Below are 18,396 nucleotides of genomic sequence, written 5' to 3' on the forward strand. Positions count from 1 at the left end.
GGCTCCAGTGTAGGAGTAGCTGTCAGGGCTGTGACAACAGGTCAATGGGCAGCTTATAGACCCTCTCTTGTACGCTTTCCCAGAGGTGGTCTTGCTTCCACTCTGACTCTGAGAAATTGCCGATTTACACTGATCAGAGGCCAGCTGTTGCTACTTAAACACTGCACCTCATGTTTCCTAAGATGGACCAAAGACTGCTTTCTGTTCAGGAACACAGAGTACTGTAGCAACCCCCGGAGTGGCTTATTCCCCCCAGGTGAGAGTCTGCTGTAGTGAGCGTGCGTGTGTTTATAGTGTGAGGCAGACTGCTGACCTCCAATCAACCTCACACTACCAACACTAACCTCCACATCCCCCTCACACAAAGGGCAAGCATCAAATAAAGGGCAACCACTCAGACAGGTATGAGAGAATAACGCTTCACAATGAAAAAGGGGCATGGGCACCGATAGACATGGATATCCTCAACCAGTCGAACATAACGTAGCGTATTAAAGTCCGCAAGTAGTAGCTAACAATTTAGCTGTCGTTTTATTAGAAATGTACCACATTAACAGAATGTGTGGGGGAAAAAATGCTAAAGAGCGAGCTGGTCATCTTAATTTTAATAAAAAATAATAATAAAAATGAGGAGAGGGCAGCCGGCTCCCATATGAAACAGACCATTGTGATGTCTGTAGCTCTGTTTCCGTCTGTGCCCACATGGATCGAGCATCTCCAAGTCTACGTACCTAGATGTCCCCACTGTAAACCCTTAACTGAGATGTATTATCAATCAAAAGACAAAAAGTATGGCATTGATGAACGTCGTGATAGTTAAAATGCTCACAAAACCCCTAACCTTCATTCAGTCATTCATTCATTCAGTGACAGCCACACACACAGAATGTGTGTATAATGTAATACAATTACATGAGAATCACCAGCATCTGCTCTTTATAGTAGTGCCGAGATAAAAGAAGCCCACACCATCAATCATCCAATTACAGACATGCACATCAAATGTCTATTATTAAAGCCTTTGAAAATTCAAGACTTTCTGGGACAGATTTTCAGACACAGATTAAACCCAGTCTAGGTATAGACTAAAAGGTTCAATTTTAATCCAGGATCAGGCTTAATCCTTGTGAAGAAAACGAGAGCCTGAAAACATTCCAAGTCAGAGGGGCCGTGGTGGGAGCTGGCTGTGCTCACTGTGAACAGTCAGATGGGCAAACGGAGAGACAGACATGTAAGAGAGACAGACACGTCTGTAGCACGGTGGAGCCGGCAGCACGTGGTCACCATGGTCACCTCTTCAGTCCTTCCATCTTTTCTGCGGCAGCTTCCAAAACGTGCCCCTCCCCTCCACCTCCCATGGGGGCAGCAGGACGCAGCAGCACGACTCGTCTCTCAACCTCCACCTCAACCTCCACCTTCCTCTGTCAGCGCTTCAGTACATTTTCTGTCGGCTTGGCAAAATGGCCTCCTTCAGAAAGGAGAAGATGAGGAGGATTCCCGAGCGCTTGCCTCTCTTCCCTTTCGTGAAATAGTTCGACACCACGTCGTCTGAATGAGGAGAAAACACATATTACAGTCAAGCCCCCTCCAGCACGGCCATTCAGTTCCCAGTCGAACGCTGCTCCACTCTGTTATTACCTAGGAGTTTGGTATCATGGCCCAGTCAGTCTCGATAGATTGAGTGAACTACCAGTAAATGTCTTAAACAAGACTGGGTTTCTATTTGAGGTCCAGACTTGAATAGCTGTCTAAATGGGCTTCCTTGAAAAGCATTCATGCAGGCTTAACTCTACTATCATTAATACCTATTCCCTGGCCGCGAGCCTGAGGCGTCTCTTTGACTACTACGGGGATGATCGAGTGGCGGTAAGACGGCTAAATATGGGCAAAGGGTGAGTCTTTTACAGGCTCATCTCATCTGCCACATTCATTATTAACATTGCAATTCCATGATTTTCGTTCAACAGATTTCGACATCATTTATTATGCTGGCTAGCTTCCTGTGAGGCGAGTGTGTTAAGATACTCAAATTGTATATGTTGTTTTGTGTGTGCATTCATATTCCATTAGTGCATTTCACATCCCTATCAAATATGAGCTGCTTTTGAAGACAAAACCAAGTTATAAAGTAAATGCAAAGAGGACTTTGCTCCCTAGGGGTTCAGTACAATGCCCGATTTTCACACAGTGTGGATAAACATACACACAAAAACCCATTGACTGTTGATAAGCATTTTAAAGACATTATTACTGTCAACCATTTTGATTCTAATTGTTAAATGTGTTAAGGAATGTCAAGCAATGGGCAGGTGCCTAAGAATACAGGAGTAAGAGTGAGGAGTGTGTGCATGTGTTTGTGTAAGCTGATGAGGTGTTTGGTTTGTGGGCTTGGCAGGACGGGAGATGAGGGCACCAAAGGACTGAACAATATTCTGAAAATTTGTCTTCAAGCCAAATCTCATTGAGGAACCCAGCACTAGAACTCAGAAACCAAAACTCAGACGATGACATTGTGATTTTAATGCACCCATGTTCACAGGCTATGTGAAGACTGGCCATTAAAGTACTAATAAAGTGATCAGGAAATATGGCAGTAACACCAACATTAAAAGTAACTACAATCAGAATATTCAGCAGTTAAGTGCAGTTCCCTCAAGACCTGCACCAGTCACATGTTCACTGACCTCCTTGCTGCATAGTGGAAGGTAGAACATTCTCCCCGGCAGACAGAGATACAAAGAAAGAGAACGGTATCACCCACAGGCAAACCGTGAAGTACGCCAGGACCTGGAGACACGAATTGTTCAAAATTAGAAGAGGAAAGAATTTAAAATCTTTATTCCACAATACCATGTAAGTAGCTGTCAGTGAACCATAAGCAAAAAAACAAAACTGTAATTGATGATAAATGATCAATTAATTATGATATTGATTTGACTTGATATCGCCCCGCATTTGTAATCGGTGTAGCTGCAAGTTTTTACTCACCTCAGAGAAGGCATAATACTCCTCTGCAAAATACTGGAAGGCCATATAATGATTCATCACCACCAGTACTGAGAAACAAACGGGCAAAAGTGAGATTGAGAAGTGGGAAAAAAAGAAAAAGCTATAATGAGTTAGCAGAGTAGCAGCTCTATGAATAACCATTACGGCTGAACTCATCTGCTTATAAGACAACTCAAATTAAACAGAACCAAAGAAGAAACCGTAAGACGCGAGATGCGTCGCCTGAACGTACTACATGATAGGATGAAGTTTGGCGAGCTGAGCTTTATGTAGGGAAAGGTCTGCAACAGGCCAAAGTAGACGAGGTTAGTGAAGAGGCCAACGCCGACCATGAGAATAGGGAAGCCCTCGAAGACGTAGAGGCCCGCCAACACACCTGTTGAGAACTGGGAGAGGGCAAGACTCAGTCACACAAACCAACGGAGTCTGAGACAAGGAGAACTGAAAAACGGGAGCATGAGTACATTCAAGGTAAATGACTTCAGGCCACGAAAACAAAAAAAAAAGAAAAGAAACAGCATTTCAATATGAGGCATAATAGAGCCAGAAGCAATCTAGGGCCATTTCTCAGATCTCTGCAGTCCCACCCTGAAAAACAAAGACGGGCTTGGGAAACAGAAAGCTTTTTTTTTTCTTCTCTAAATTGTGGTGATTTATCTGACTGAACTACCAATACACTTTAAAACACTGTAATATTAACCATGGACAAAAACAAAATCAATGGGGTCTTACTCACCAAGATCATGTATTTTATTATGCGACTGGTGGCAACTGTGTACTCCTCTATCAACTCTGCCAAGTAATAGAGACCTGCGGCTGCACAGGGAGAAATAACAAAATAAAATACAAACCAACACCTTCCACACTATATCCACAGCGACACGTTTGGCCCATTTCCCTTAGAGCCGGATTGTATGCATAGTTATCTCTGTTCCACCTGATTCGCGTCAATGAGGAGTTTAACAACTGAGCAGGAAAAACTCAAAACAGTAGAGGGCGAGGGACCCCCACAAATGGAGCTGGAAAACACTGAGCTACAGCATAAGCGCATAAATCAAGGGATGGCGCAAGTCACCAGGACACATGTATCCCAGGAACACGCAACCTCTCAAACGAAGACTACATTACTACACGCTCTCTCCAAAGTCTGCTTATTAAAACCGAAGTTAAAACACATACATCAAGGGTCTGAGAGGGACATCTTTAGGTCATCGAGTACAGATACTCCCTGTCCGAATACCTGTTAAAAATAAGGAGCTACTCCACGAGTTCTGTTTGAACTGCATGACTGACTGTAGTACATGTGCTGTGCGGCGCACTTGGTGTACTGCACACTGCAAATATTTCCTCCCGTTTTGATGGGTTTTATCTCCAGCCAGGTAGATATCGCCTACGCGGTCACAACGGTCACTTTAATGGCAAAGCAAAGGCAATTACATATATATATCTACATTATATATCCAAGTGTCTAACTGGCCAGGTCTGAGCAGCCGACGTGTACAGGCCAGTCTCCAGCCACATGTACCATTCTGTGCCAGATGTCCGTTTTTGAACGATTACGGCGCATATCTAGTTACATCTGAACCACTGAACTACAATATATATCAATATATGCGTAAAGAATACAAAAAACAACCAGCCTGCAACGTTACACAGCCATTCGCTGTAGATAACGAAGTGACTGCGGGTACCTAATGACAGGTACCTTTACACGGCAGCTCGCAAGAGAACTAGAAATATAAAAATAAGCAAATCCCACGTTCAAGCACAATGTGAACTACCCACCAAAACCCTACAGACATCCATATGGATACAACACTTCACGGTACCGCTTACATGTGTTAGAACTGTTCTAGATAGGACATGGGCCCTTGACATTTTCTTTTGAGATGTAAAAACGGACGATGGAAACTAAAAGTATCGCAAACCGCCTCTATAACCTGCAGATGATGCACTGTGATCAGTGTTAATGTAGTTAGTTGGGTAGCCGGTTGACCACAGCACACACTAACACAACACGGAGGAGGAGGCGAGCTAGCTCGGGCCACTTCAACCACCGTCTACACAAGTTCGCTAGTTATCTAAAATAATAAATAATCTGAGATATTTAACTCGCTAAAACGTGTAAATGTGATTTTTAAAGGGCAGTTATGGTGTCGCCGGACATCTTTAGCTCAGCTAGCCCGCTTGCTAGCGACTGGCTAGCAGTCAGCAACTTCAACACAGCAAACTTACCGATAGCGAGAGTAACAAAGGCGATTTGTACCACTAACGATAACCAGCTGAGCAAATAAATAAACCACATGTTTTACAGTAAAAAAAATCTTCAAATAAACGCGAAGTTCAAAATAAATAAAAAAAATCTGTCGATTTGGGTTATAATAAATATATGAAGGGACCAAAGTTCACGTAACGCTTCCTCTGAGCTGGCTGGCGAGGGGAGAGTGAGGCGAGAGAACACGGAACATCCTGCGCCCCCCCGTGGCTTGGAGGATATACTGCACCTGAACAAAGTACAGATTATGCGGCGTTCTAGGCTACTTCTTTGAGACATATTTATTCATTTTACCCGAACACACAGGCACACAGAGAAATGAGAGAGAGAGAGAGAGAGAGAGAGAGAGAGAGAGAGAGAGAGAGAGAGAAAGAGGGAGAGAGAGAGAGAGAAATCAGGCACCTTACAGTTCCTCACGACAGAAATAAATTCTTTGTTTCCTAGACAAAATGGTTTCTCCCAGAAAAAAAAACCATATAGAATGAATTGATTTTAAAAGATGAAAGCAAAGACCTACAGTGCGAATAATTTTCCTCCATTTAAAATGCTTTTATCAAAGAATAGGAGTGTGGAGGTGTGAACAGAAAAAGCACTTCTCCCCATCTTCTTGATGGATGAATAAACTCACATGAGGGCTTTTACACACACAGACACACACACACACACACACATACAGACACACACACACACACACACACACACACACACACACACACACACACACACACACACACACACACACACACACACACACACACACACACACACACACACACACAGTTGTCACATCAAGGCTCACAGTGAAAAACTTAGAACAGAACCAGAGTAATCTATTAGGAAAGGCTAAAAAGAAAAAGGAAGAGGAAAATAGAGAGAGGTTTATTTCTTTGTAAACTGTTGGGAGTGTTTTTGAAATCCTTTGAAGGTTTCCTTTAATTTTCTGGTGGCTGCAGAAGCAAACTGAATATCTTTATTTGGCTTTGAGACAAATCTGTGAGTGGGACTACTTAGCCATTGTTCAAGATCATTTATTTCAATAGGCAATAGTCCAGAATACAAAACACAGATTTTCAAGACGTTTTCAGACTAATGCTTTTTGATCGCCAGCACCGTTCATCTTAACCATAATTTTCATTAATGACAACTGGCCCTCAGCATTTTACAAGTGCTGCGCTTAGGTTCTTTAATTGTCTGCTTTTAGAAACAACCAATATACACACAGCAACAAGACGACTTCATCAACTGCATCATCTTCTTCAGTTGTCCTCCCAGATGATAGCTTCTGATGCTCTGATACGCGAGTTCCTCTTTTCCTGGTTCTGCTTGAGCCTGCGGAGGACAGGGGCACCTCCACTCTCTGCTATCCAGGACGAGGAGCTTGTGGCTGGAGCCGGCGTAGCTGGTTCTGTGGTGTTGGAAGGGCAGTGCATAAGATAAGCACTCATGCATGGAAAAGGAGTTTCCATATTGCCTGCAGTTGCGGTTACAGACTATTAAAGCCCTCATTTTCACTAAAACCATTTCGACCTGTCAGATTTAATTATGTGGCACAGTTTCTCAGTTTATTCAAAATTCTTTTGTGGCGGCACTTTAAAGAAACAGGTAAAAGACCATTTAAGCATATTCCCATTTACATTTCATTTAAGGAAATACAAACAAGCTTTCATTGCCATTTGTATTGGACATAGGCACTGGTTCCCATTTAAATGCATTTTACCATGGGTTTCCCATTTAAAGACTCTTTACCCTGGGTTTCTCATTTAAAGACTCTTTACCCTGGGTCTTTGGTGCCGTGGGGGGAGATGTCCCTTTTTCATCCCCCATTGCCCGCCTCCTTCTCTGCAAGACCAGCTGAAGCTCCGCCTCTCCTACATTGCGGCTAATTCTCTTCCTGGACAATACCCTTTTATGGGCTGGTTTCTTTATGGAGTCCTGGAATTCATCATTCAGATCATATCAATAGCTGTGAAAAAACAAATACTGTACAAAAGCTCTATATTCGGGTCCATATGGCATAAATAAATAAAGGAATATGTACATACATATATAAACAAGGTCAACTTTAAATACAAAGAGGATACACCATGGAGTCCATGGTGTGACCTCTGATTTTACCAGCATTCCTTGTAACTCAAGCACAGCTGATTTCCTTTTCTCGGTTCTTTGGTCCTGTGATGGGAAATGTGTTTGCTTAGTACCTTCTCAGCAGCTGTTAGTGATTCAACATAACCTTCTCAGCAGTTGCTAAGGTTTACAAAAACTGTCATGTAAGCTCAGGCATACAAATTCTGTTTTCATACATTTTTAAACAGTTCAAAGGGGATACCAAATTGCCAATACAAACTAAACCAAGATTTGATCATTAGTAATAAACAAAATTGAGTGAACTGAGTGATAGATGAGACTGTTTGTTGAAATCCAAATGAGAAATAAAGTGTTGGATCATTCTTCAAAACAAAAAACAAACATACAACAACAACAAACACAAACCTTCCATGCATCTTCATCTGAGGCACTCTGTGAGGTAAACAAACGGTGTAAGGTGAAATTGTGCGACACCTTTCCCTCTATTTGAATCTGAGCTCAGCCTAAAAGCAACACTTTAAATCTGTTTACTTGTGGGGGCTTCAACGTGGGTTTCAGAATAATCCCTTTCTTAATCCTCTCCATCATCTCATCCACTGCCCTGGCTTTCATATCTATGGACGGCACAGGTTCTGCAATAACAGAACAGCAGACAAGAACCACGTCATTAAAAACGTCATGTAACATAATGATTTTGGAAAACAGGGATGCATTTACACAGGACTCTTACTCTTAGAATCAGTCGCACTGCATCTGTCTTTCTTTCTGTTCTTCAAAGCATCCAGTGGACTAGAAGAAAACACCAGTGCATTCATCATTTTTGTTCGTGCACGTGTTATGTGTACACGAACTATGTTATGTGTTAAATAATGGAGGCAATTAGCAAACGGTGTTTACTTGGTAGGGACTGTATAGGGGACAGGAGGAGGTGGAGGTGGTGGTGGTGGTGGTGGTGGAGGAGGTGGAGCTGATATGGCATTCTCTTTATCTGATTGGCCAGATTCAAGGGGAGGAGCCTCGTTCACAATTTGAATCCCATTCTGAAGCTGCTTAACTGTTGAAAATGGTTCATAAATTATGAAGCTGTTTTGGTTTCTGAACTTAGTGTGGCATCTAAACTTTCTGCCATTTTATTCCATCTGATAAATAAAAGTGATGGTCAGAATTGACCGTTACCACAATATGACTGTTTCTATAAATGTAAAACATAAATGTGCCATGTATTTAGTAACCTCATTAGGGCAGTTGGCCTCACCTTCATCTTGAAGTGATGTAACAGTTTTTTGTGAGTCTCTCAACTGATTCTCCAACTTCATCCTCTCTTTCTCACTTGTCTCTAAGTGGGTTCTGACCACCTGCAGCTCTGAAAGGGTGTTAAATTCTTCTATGGCTGACTGACTCTGATTCCTCTATAGGAGGCAACCACAAAAACAAACAGATGTTGAAGGAATATCAACGAGCCAGTTCTGCCAGAAAGTTGAACAAGATTAGCTCGAGTAGGTAACCTTGATTGCTCGATTGTTAATGAGTGCACTCGTGAGCACAAAATGGCGGCACCTGCTGTTGGTGATGGAGCCGTATCTCCTCCAGTGCTTTGCTGATTTGGGACACCTGCTCCAGGGCCTGCCGGAGCTGGCTGTCCGTCTCCGTGTTCTGCACTAGGGCCAAGCTTTGGCGCTCACTCTGCCTCTGCTTCACCAGCACCTGCGGCGACCAATCATTTTTCAATGAGACGGTCATCCAACCAATGAGCTCTTCCGGTAATGAGCGAATCAGGCCTTCCCGTTAGTGAATATGTGGATTTCTACTCAAAAGTTGCTCAGAGGTAAACCAATCAGAATGCCAATAAAAAAAAAAAAAAGTTTTTCAACTATGAATTTCTAGGGCAACTTGAAAAAGGTCTGTTATTGCTATTAATTCCACCATTCTACTTTCAAGAGAAAAAAAAAACTGAAGGCTCATGTTTGTAAGATATCTCCAACTGATCAATCTTTCCAATCACCAACCCAACCACTGATTCAATTAGTAAGTAAATGAAAAAAGGAGATGTACTGCTTATTCAAACAGAGCTAAAAAGAAACCATCATGATGTTAAAATCACTGCTGGACTCCACCCACCAAAAAACACATGTCCCGTTTGTAACAGAGCCCCTCAGTGATTCAAGTTCTTTTCTCATAAACCAAAAAGGAGAACTGCAAAGAGAGCCTGGAAGTGAATCTTTGTTTGGTTTTTGATCACGGCTTTCACTTCTTACGAGCGTGAGCCGTTCTTAGTGCACCTTGTGCCACAAGCGTTGCGCCGCTCAGCCCGTGAGCTGCACTCCCACAACACCACAATTAGAGGGAAGGAACGCAGTCTTGACAACTGAATGGCTAGCAGCTCTTTGTGTGCGCCACAAGCCCGTATTTGCTTTCCGTTTGAGTCGGGCCATCATTAGACTTTCTTTGTGACAAAGAAAAATACGCATAAGAAAATGAATGTATTTTGAAAACAGAGGAAAACACACAAATGGACGGAACCGATGATAAAGAGCCTCATTCAGGCTGTTTGGTGTGTGGCCGTCTTTGTGAGTGAGACTGAGTGGGGTGTGAACAGTAGGGGTCCCTTTCACAGGTGAAGACCCCCCCCCCCCCCCCCCCCCCCCCCCAAACAGGGCCTTCATTATGTCATCTGCAAATGGTGAACAATATGTACAAAGGCGACAATGATGGTGGCGGATATAAAGTGTCAGTGAAGGACAGGGGTTTAAAACGCAGCCGTTTACAAACTGCCATCTTGATGGGTGCTAATTACCACGGGGTAGGAGCAGGGGCGTGGGTGCAAAGAGACTTGCCACCTTCTATACTATGATGCTCACTTAGAGTGAGAATAAATGCCAAAACAACTGGCATTAATAGAGGCAGCTGTGGAGCATGCTGGCTAAGTGTGTGTGTGTGTGTGTGTGTGTGTGTGTGTGTGTGTGTGTGTGTGTGTGTGTGTGTGTGTGTGTGTGTGTGTGTGTGTGCGTGTGCGCGCATCCTAGTGTCCCCTTTGTTTTTTTTTGTTTATTTGACCAGTTGAGGTTCACAATCGCAATGGGAAATGAGTAGGTCCACCACAAACATCTTGCCCCTTGTCTACACACTGAACTGAATGGGGGACACTGTGCGTCGTTTATCTACTGAGCAGATGCATCAATGCTGTGTGCCACCTGCACCTGTCTTCCTTATCTGGGATCTACAAGTAGGTGCGTGTAACTTCCTTTTTTCACTTCTATGAGCAGGAAATCTGCTGACACTAGCAGATAACAGGCATCTTAAAAACGTGCTTCATACAATTGTAAAATCTTGTACTGTATAGGGAAACATGTGGCTCTTAGAGCTGACCCACTGATGGCCGCAGGTGGTGGGAGATGATGGTACCTGATGTGCAAACAGCTCAGCATGATGCCTGAGCCCTTGTTCCATTTCTAGTTTCTGTGACATCTCGGTAAACTCTTCAGTGACAAGCTGGGACACTGAAAGAGAGAGAGAGAGAGAGAGAGAGAGAGAGAGAGAGAGAGAGAGAGAGAGAGAGAGGGAGAGAGATTAATCAACAAAACCTTTTAAACTGTCATTTTAATTTTATTAACAAAGGTGTGCTTGAATACCACTTGCCTCTTTTCATTTTGTTCACTGTTCGACTCTGTTTACTTAACTTCCTCAAAATGGCCTCCTTCTCTTCAACTTCCAGTGCAAGCTATTTAGAGTGATGATGAAGAAATCATGTATGCACGCTAACTGCAGGTCTTATGACACATATTTAATCAGAGACATATTATTGGAGTAAAAAGTAATTAGTTGTAATTAGTTGTAATTAGTAGTATTTATTACATAGGATACCTGGTCTTTCAGTTCCTCATTTTCCTTCTTCAAGTTGTCTATCTGTTCAGAGAGTTGCATTTTCTCACCCAAAAGTTGATCCACAGATGACTGAAGTTCTGACAATGGAAAACAAGGAAGAACAATAATTTTTACTGATAAATGTGCTGAGTTTGTATGTAGAAACTTTTGTTACATTTGGTACATTAGCCGTTCCAGGGAGGGGAAGGCAGACCGGAGGGGTTACCTCTGATCTGGGCGTGACTTTTGAGGGCTGGTTCTTGCTCAGTCTCAATAGGAGTGCTAAGATCAGAGCTGCACTCCTCTTCCAGGTCAATGTTCAGGGCCGACATGTTTTCAGGTAGCTCTGGGATGAGAGGCAGAAGGGCCTGGCTTCTCCTCTGTAAAACCTTGTTTTCTTTTGTCATCTGTGAGTTCAAAGGGTACATCCAGAGATGAAGGAAGGGGAGCGATTGGCTGCCTTACTGCCAGCCAATAGCTGCTCTCAGGTTAGCAGTGCCCCAAAGGACAAACAAAACCACCTTGTTGTTACTGATACAGTTGCATAATAACTACTTGCATGAATTTATATGCTGTTCAAGAATTACGTCCTATATTTGTCTACATGGCGGTTGTATGTTCTGTAATTTACAGTGTAAAAAATGGGATGGTAATAGATCTGGCCTCATTGTCTGTGAAGCAGGATGTATGTAATTTCGCTTTCATCTAACTGGCAGGTGAGGTGAGCTCACCTTTAGAGCGAGGGCCTCCGCACTTTCTCTGCAGGAGCGTTCGATCTGGAACTGCACCTCCAGCAAGTCCATCTCCTTCAGCAGGTGAGAGGACGCTGTAGGAATCAGTGCAGAAAGAGACACAGTGCATACGAGCAACCTGGGACGTAAGACTAGGTGTAGCACTTCCAAACAACAACTCTGGTGCAGTTCCCTCCTCTAAGGTGTCAACCTCAGTCCTGGAGGACCAACACACTCTATACAGCTCACAGTGTTGCGGTGGGAAGAAGTTTTATCCTTTCTGTCACTCTATTTCCTTGTGGACCAGGTTCACAGACCCAGACTAAGCCAAGACATCTACTAAACACAACCGTCAAATGGTGAGTAGTCAATGGCGGTGTAGTTTTAGATGAATATAACCCTCACAAAGGCTGAGAAAAGATGATGCCACCTAAGTGAGCTCATCAGATGAAAATACTGCATTTTTTATTTTTTTTTACATACATTTTTCATGTGTGGTGTGTGAAAGTGGGATATGGCCTGGTGTTCAGATGTTCACCTTCCTCCATTTTAGACAGCTTTTCATGTGCCTCATCCCTCTGCTTCTCCAGAATCTCACACTGCGAAACAGGTAAGATATCAGAAAAGGCCCCAGGTGCTGATGACACATTAGCACGGTGTAGGTTCATTACTACACAACCTAGTTTATTAATACTTCTACTAAATCCACGGTCATGGTAATAACATGTTGAAGCACCTGAATGTCTCGTTCTTCCTCTGAGGACAGGAGGCTCTCATCCTCAGAGTCTGAAAAAGGGAAAATTTTCAAATATTAAGGGTTATGCTTACAGGAAAAATATCACAGCTGTCATGTTTTGATATCCGTAATTAGACTCACTGTACTTAAGTAAAGTAAACAGTAAAGTATACTGTCAAGTAAAGTAATCAAACAGTGCATTTTAGTAGCCGGTTGCTGAAACCTGAAACTTGAAACCTTTCTTTCAAAATGAAAGCAGGAATGAACACAAGTGATAGGAGAGAACTGTTATATGTAACAGTCAAACATGACTTATTGAACTGAAAATTCAAAATGCCACTACCCTTTAAAAGTGCTTATGAGCAGTATAAATTAGTTTATAAATTGGTATTACTTAGGTCATAAAGCCCTAAAAGTCATTAATAATCAGTTACAGTACATTAATACAAAAGAACAACACTAACTTATTTTCCAAATCGTGAGCCCACCTTTATCTATTGTTAAACCTCAGATCTTGCTGGTACCTTAGCATAGTTTTCCTCCATCATTCATGATTATACCTGTCATCTTTATCACATTAACACCTAACACCAGCAGGATATACAATTAGTCAGAAATGAAATTAAACTCGCATTCCACAAGTTGCCCTTTTAACAATCCTTTCTAAGGGAGTCTTGTAAAGCGATACAGAAACTGCAAAGGTCACTGTTCCCCATTATATTTATGAATGATAACTGGTTCTTAATGAGTAAATAAGATGTTAAATAAATGTATTTAAACTATTCATAAACTATTTATATGAGAAATCACAGTGATTGTGTTCATGCAATGGAATGACATAACACATTTTCTAATATTTTAAATGTATATATTATTTATGACAAAACATACAAACTGCATATTTCTGAATTACGGTGCAATATGGGTATCCTTGAAAATAAAATGCATCAGCTTCATACAATTTGATGATAATCCAAGATTTCACAGTTGAACCTATTCCACAGACTAGAACCTACTCCCCAGACTTAATCCACATTTTAAAAACAATTCCATAAATCTTACCTATAATTCTTAAATCTGGTATTGGATTCCACATCTTTGTAACAATAAGAAACAACTTTGAGAATGTCTGTTCATGGGGACACAGAGCAGAAATACAAATGGAAACCAGAACTGAAACTATACAGTTGATTTACAGCACCTCCCAATTTGGGACAGTCTACACGCACGCTTTCAGGAAGTGCTTCACTGAAAAGATGTTTTCAAGTAGGTGAGGTTCACTGTAGATATGTTATACTAATCCATTACACTATCTATGTGTGGGTTCAAATACTAAACTCATCAAACAGATAGCAACATTCTGGAGTTTTAATATAGCAACAGTCATTAGGAGCTGTGTAAAAACAGGCTGTAATTCCTAAACAGTGAATAATTTATTGTTAAACCCTTTGAAGTAAATACGCAGAATTTCAAAGATTGTCATTGTCCATATACACACAACCAGTGATGGCTAAGTTACCTTGAGAAAGTAATCCGATTACTGATTACTGATTACTCCTTTTAAAAGTAACTTAGTTACGTTACATATTACTTGATTTTAAAAGTAACTACGTGAGATTACAAGTTACTTTAGTAGTTACATTTAGCAGCAAAATAAATTTTTCCAATACTCACTTTATTGGCAGTGCATTTTTAACAGTAACAATGTATTGAAGCAGGTTCGGTAACCGAGGCAGAAACTGCTTAATCCAAAAATCCCGAGGAGGGAAACTTTATTGATAACGCAACCCTGGCGCGCGCAGGCTCCGCCCCCCAGTGTCACTTAAAGGGCAAGACTCGCCGTAAGGAGTAGGAGTCGCTACAGTATCTCCTGACATTACGTTTGTGTAGCTGCGCGGTATTATTTGTAAATTTATTTGTAAACGTAATACAAGCGAACTGGGGTGGGTTTCCCGAAACGTTCGTAGCGCCAAGTACTTCGTAACCTCGTATGAAACGTACGAGGTTAAGAAGTACTTAGCGCTACGAACGTTTCGGGAAACCCACCCCAGTTCAGTCAGACAGCTTGTGAAACTAAATACCATTACAATTTCAAGCATTTTAAAGTAGGCGACGTTAGTCAAAATTCCAGCACTTTTCAAACGTGGAACACAAAGCAACATTAAAATTGGTCAGGTAAATGTTCCTTCCCCTGTTTTTGAGGGGTGTTTCTTTACACTACCACACATCGTTAAGTGAGGACACTGCACAGAATGACTTGTAAAACGTGCTCGCGCTCTCACAGGGTCGCGCGCAGCGTGCGGAGTCGAGCGCTACGGTCAGACGCAAAAGTAGAACTGAGCCAAGAAGAAAGCAAAAATATATATTTTACTAGGGAAAATATAAATAGTAACGCACAGTTATTTGGATAAGTAACTTTAATCTGATTACTGGACTGGAAATAGTAGCGCGTTATATTACTCACCGAAAAAAGTGGTAAGATTAGAGTAACGCGTTACTGACATCACTGCACACAACTGTGAAAATTATAACTCTTGATGAGTTACAAAATGATTAATGAGACCTTTATGTCAAAAGTTCTAAAAAAAAACTCTAGAATAAAAACATGTAGGAATGTCCTTCACAAGAGACCTAAGACCATTTTATTTCCTAACAAAAGTCTTTAAGGCCCTGTTTAATACCACTGGGATTTCAGGGTCAAAACAACAAAAGCGAAACACAGTGTTCTTTCTTAGAAATATATCCAAGCTATCACTTTCATCATTTTCAGACTGACTAGATAAAAATGCTTATAGATTGATCATTAGTGCACATAATATGTGTTTAATAGAAAGAACAAGACCAACCAAAGTGCTGTGATATAAGAACACTGTCAGTTGCCTGGTTGACCACAGAAACGGTTTCTGTGACGGAAGAGGGCAACACTTGGAAGTACTGGACAGCTAATCCATTATAGTCTGTACCGCACATGGCAATGAGCCCTTTTATTATCAACAATGAACCCTTTTAAATCTCTTTTTTAATATTAAACAGAGAAGGCTATTGCGTATGCTTTCTTAAATAAAGATTATTTAATTCGTTTAATTCGTACAGTAAAAAAAAAAAAGATACATCAACAATGTATGCTCAAGCAAATGTATGCTAAACCATAACTGAATCCAGCTCCATTGTGATTTAGCAAATGTGTCTGAAACAAGGTATTTTCATAGATGAGGAGGTTGTGCAGTTACATCTATGGATTCTTAATCCATTGCACCCTAGACACAAGGGGACTGAATGCCATGTTTATTGTGTCAGGCCCATTTAAGGTAATTTTGATTGTATTAGGGATTTGTGGACTCCGTGCCGAAAAATATAGTCAAGTGGCTCTGTCACAGCAAACAATCTCAATAGGTTTAAGAATGAACAAAATCCTTGGCAGTTCAGTGAATAGAGTGAAAGTGCCACCACACCAAAGATTGCCCAATGCTACTTCCTGTATATAAAGTTTCTGAGTGTGTATGAACATGGACTACTGATCTGTTGAGGGAAGGGGGGTAATACAGGTGGCAAATGGCCAATTAGATTGTGCGTCACTGAAGTACATTAACCTTAAAACTCCACACTCTGAAATCATGATATCTTGTTTTTTATCCATCCTTTTCCTAAGGAGAAGGGGCTATAATATTGTTGGGTCAACTCTCTTATTGTCTGCAAATATGAAAGGCAAACTTCTACATTTCATACAATTCTAGTAATTGAATGAATTTCTTTTGAAAAGGGGAAACTCTTTCTGTTTTCTGTAACACAGCTCCTATACTCCAGTCTGGCCTTGGAGTGAGAGCACTGCTCTGAAAAAAACTGATAAAACTGCGAATTGTATTGAAGAGGCAAACCAGAACACACCTTTTTTTATAAGCGCTTTATGCAGCTTTACATGAATCTGTTCAAACCCTTTGCCTTAACCACTCAACTTTCTCATCCAGGAAGACCTTGTGCAGCCCAGGATACAGTCAACCCTTTAGTTCATGTAGTCTCAATGGACAGGTCACACAATTTCCATGAACATTCCATGAATTAATATAATCAGAAAATGTACCTTTTGATAAAAACAAAACAATAAAAATGAAGGATATGCACGTTCATGTTTTATCCTATCAGCTGATTGCTGGAAACATTTACATTATTTGTACGAAGAAAGCGAAAGTCTTTTTTTATTTGAATGGCCAAAATTGCATGACATCTTTTGAGGAGCAATAATAACTATCATCTATTTGCACAAGAGAATTTTTCTCACACAGCAAAAGTGCTCTTTCTCTGAACTTTAAATTCCATTAACAAAAAAAAATCCAAAACAAATGAACAATAAACTGCATTGTAACATATTACTGAGTTACTGTACCTGGTACCTTCACAAAATGTGAAGGGTAAATATAGCATACAGAATGAGGTTCCTCACACTGTAAAAAAATACATCATGTTAGTTGAACTGCTCTGCATTCTTCAGCTCAAACGAAATGCTATACATGACAAAGTACTTCCATCTATGTGGTATAAGGTATAAACCTAAAGATATTTAGTACTTTTCTACTAAAGGTTTACTGAGTGTTTGAAAATAGCAGTGGTGATTTAAACAATTCTGAAATCACTTACGATGAGGAGCATTGAAAAATACTTACACTTAATCTTATAACTGTGTGCTTTGGCTTTTTTTACTTGCACTATCCTCTGCTTGGTTGAGGTAGGCTCAGACTTTAATTACTTTTCCTGTATACTGTGTTGAATTCAAGGCTTTATTTCTGGGCCTAGTTGCCTGTTAGCTGTTAGCTGTAATTATTTGTTGCAGGTGTGGTTTTGTGTGAGTTGTGTGAGTTTGGAGAGATGTGTGAGTTGGGGATTGGCACAGCACGTAATGATCTCACCTCTCAAACCCACGTAAGTATCTTTTGTCTGCATTTTATCTCAAGCTTTCCCTATTTACCCTCTAGAAACATAAGCATCTTTCCAGTTCAAAATTTGTTTCTCAATTGCTGCCTCCCTAACCCAGATCTCGAAGATACCGTCACCATTGCATGGCACCACAACACCCATTATCTCATCTATCACCAGTGGTCATCACTGTCACAGACCATGATAGCAGTGAGTGAGAAGCTTCATGTTCAAGTTTTCATCTATCCTGATTCTTCTAGACCTTTCATCAGCCTTTGACACACTAATCCAAGGCCTAGTCCTATTTTCCTCTCCATTCTCTCCGACTTCATAATTACAGGTTCTGCATTGAAATGGCCCTATCAGGCTATCAGGTAACAAAGAGCGGATCCACTTGCTATCTATACAGACTTTCCACTGGTGTCCCTCAGGGCTCAGTGCTATGTTCTCTTCTTTCTTTACACTCGTTCTTGTAGTTTCTCCAAACACTGCTATGTTAAGGATGCTCAATGAATAATTTCTTTCCTACCCTCCAATACTTAGGATTACTGGTTGGCTCGCCACTTGAAGCTCAACCCAAGTAAAACTAAGCTTTGTTACATTTTGGGAACTCCTGGCTGGCTCACCATTTGAAGCTCAACCCAAGTAAGACTAAGCTTTGGAACATTCTGGGAAGTCTTGATGTTCATTCCTTTGAGAACTCCATGGTCACTCAATTAAAGCTGGAACCTTGATATATCTTCGAGTAACCAGTTATCATTCTTAACTCATGTATCAACTTTTACCTGCTC

At 41.2% G+C, this 18,396-nt stretch overlaps 2 protein-coding genes across 2 annotated transcripts; both read right to left on the reverse strand.

Annotated features, from left to right (window-relative positions):
* Positions 1-512: 512 nt before the first annotated feature.
* On the reverse strand, positions 513-5,481 carry tex261 (testis expressed 261). The gene is made up of 6 exons (XM_076972307.1): positions 5,245-5,481; positions 3,746-3,825; positions 3,242-3,395; positions 2,989-3,056; positions 2,685-2,787; positions 513-1,548 (listed from the first exon to the last, which is right to left on the reverse strand). The coding sequence occupies exons 1-6, from the start codon at positions 5,312-5,314 to the stop codon at positions 1,433-1,435; spliced, it is 591 nt and encodes a 196-aa protein (XP_076828422.1). The 5' UTR covers positions 5,315-5,481; the 3' UTR covers positions 513-1,432.
* An 815-nt stretch (positions 5,482-6,296) lies between these two features.
* shtn2 (shootin 2) lies at positions 6,297-14,509 on the reverse strand. The gene is made up of 18 exons (XM_076973422.1): positions 14,372-14,509; positions 13,760-13,826; positions 12,698-12,747; positions 12,500-12,560; positions 11,962-12,056; positions 11,457-11,637; positions 11,231-11,328; positions 11,006-11,087; positions 10,772-10,866; positions 8,927-9,073; positions 8,625-8,778; positions 8,267-8,423; positions 8,100-8,158; positions 7,901-8,001; positions 7,775-7,801; positions 7,400-7,453; positions 7,060-7,216; positions 6,297-6,689 (listed from the first exon to the last, which is right to left on the reverse strand). The coding sequence occupies exons 2-18, from the start codon at positions 13,791-13,793 to the stop codon at positions 6,541-6,543; spliced, it is 1,701 nt and encodes a 566-aa protein (XP_076829537.1). The 5' UTR covers positions 13,794-13,826; positions 14,372-14,509; the 3' UTR covers positions 6,297-6,540.
* Between the last annotated feature and the right edge of the window lie 3,887 nt (positions 14,510-18,396).

The sequence above is a fragment of the Brachyhypopomus gauderio genome, chromosome 14, assembly GCF_052324685.1.
Source record: "Brachyhypopomus gauderio isolate BG-103 chromosome 14, BGAUD_0.2, whole genome shotgun sequence".
NCBI classification, from domain to species: domain Eukaryota; kingdom Metazoa; phylum Chordata; class Actinopteri; order Gymnotiformes; family Hypopomidae; genus Brachyhypopomus; species Brachyhypopomus gauderio.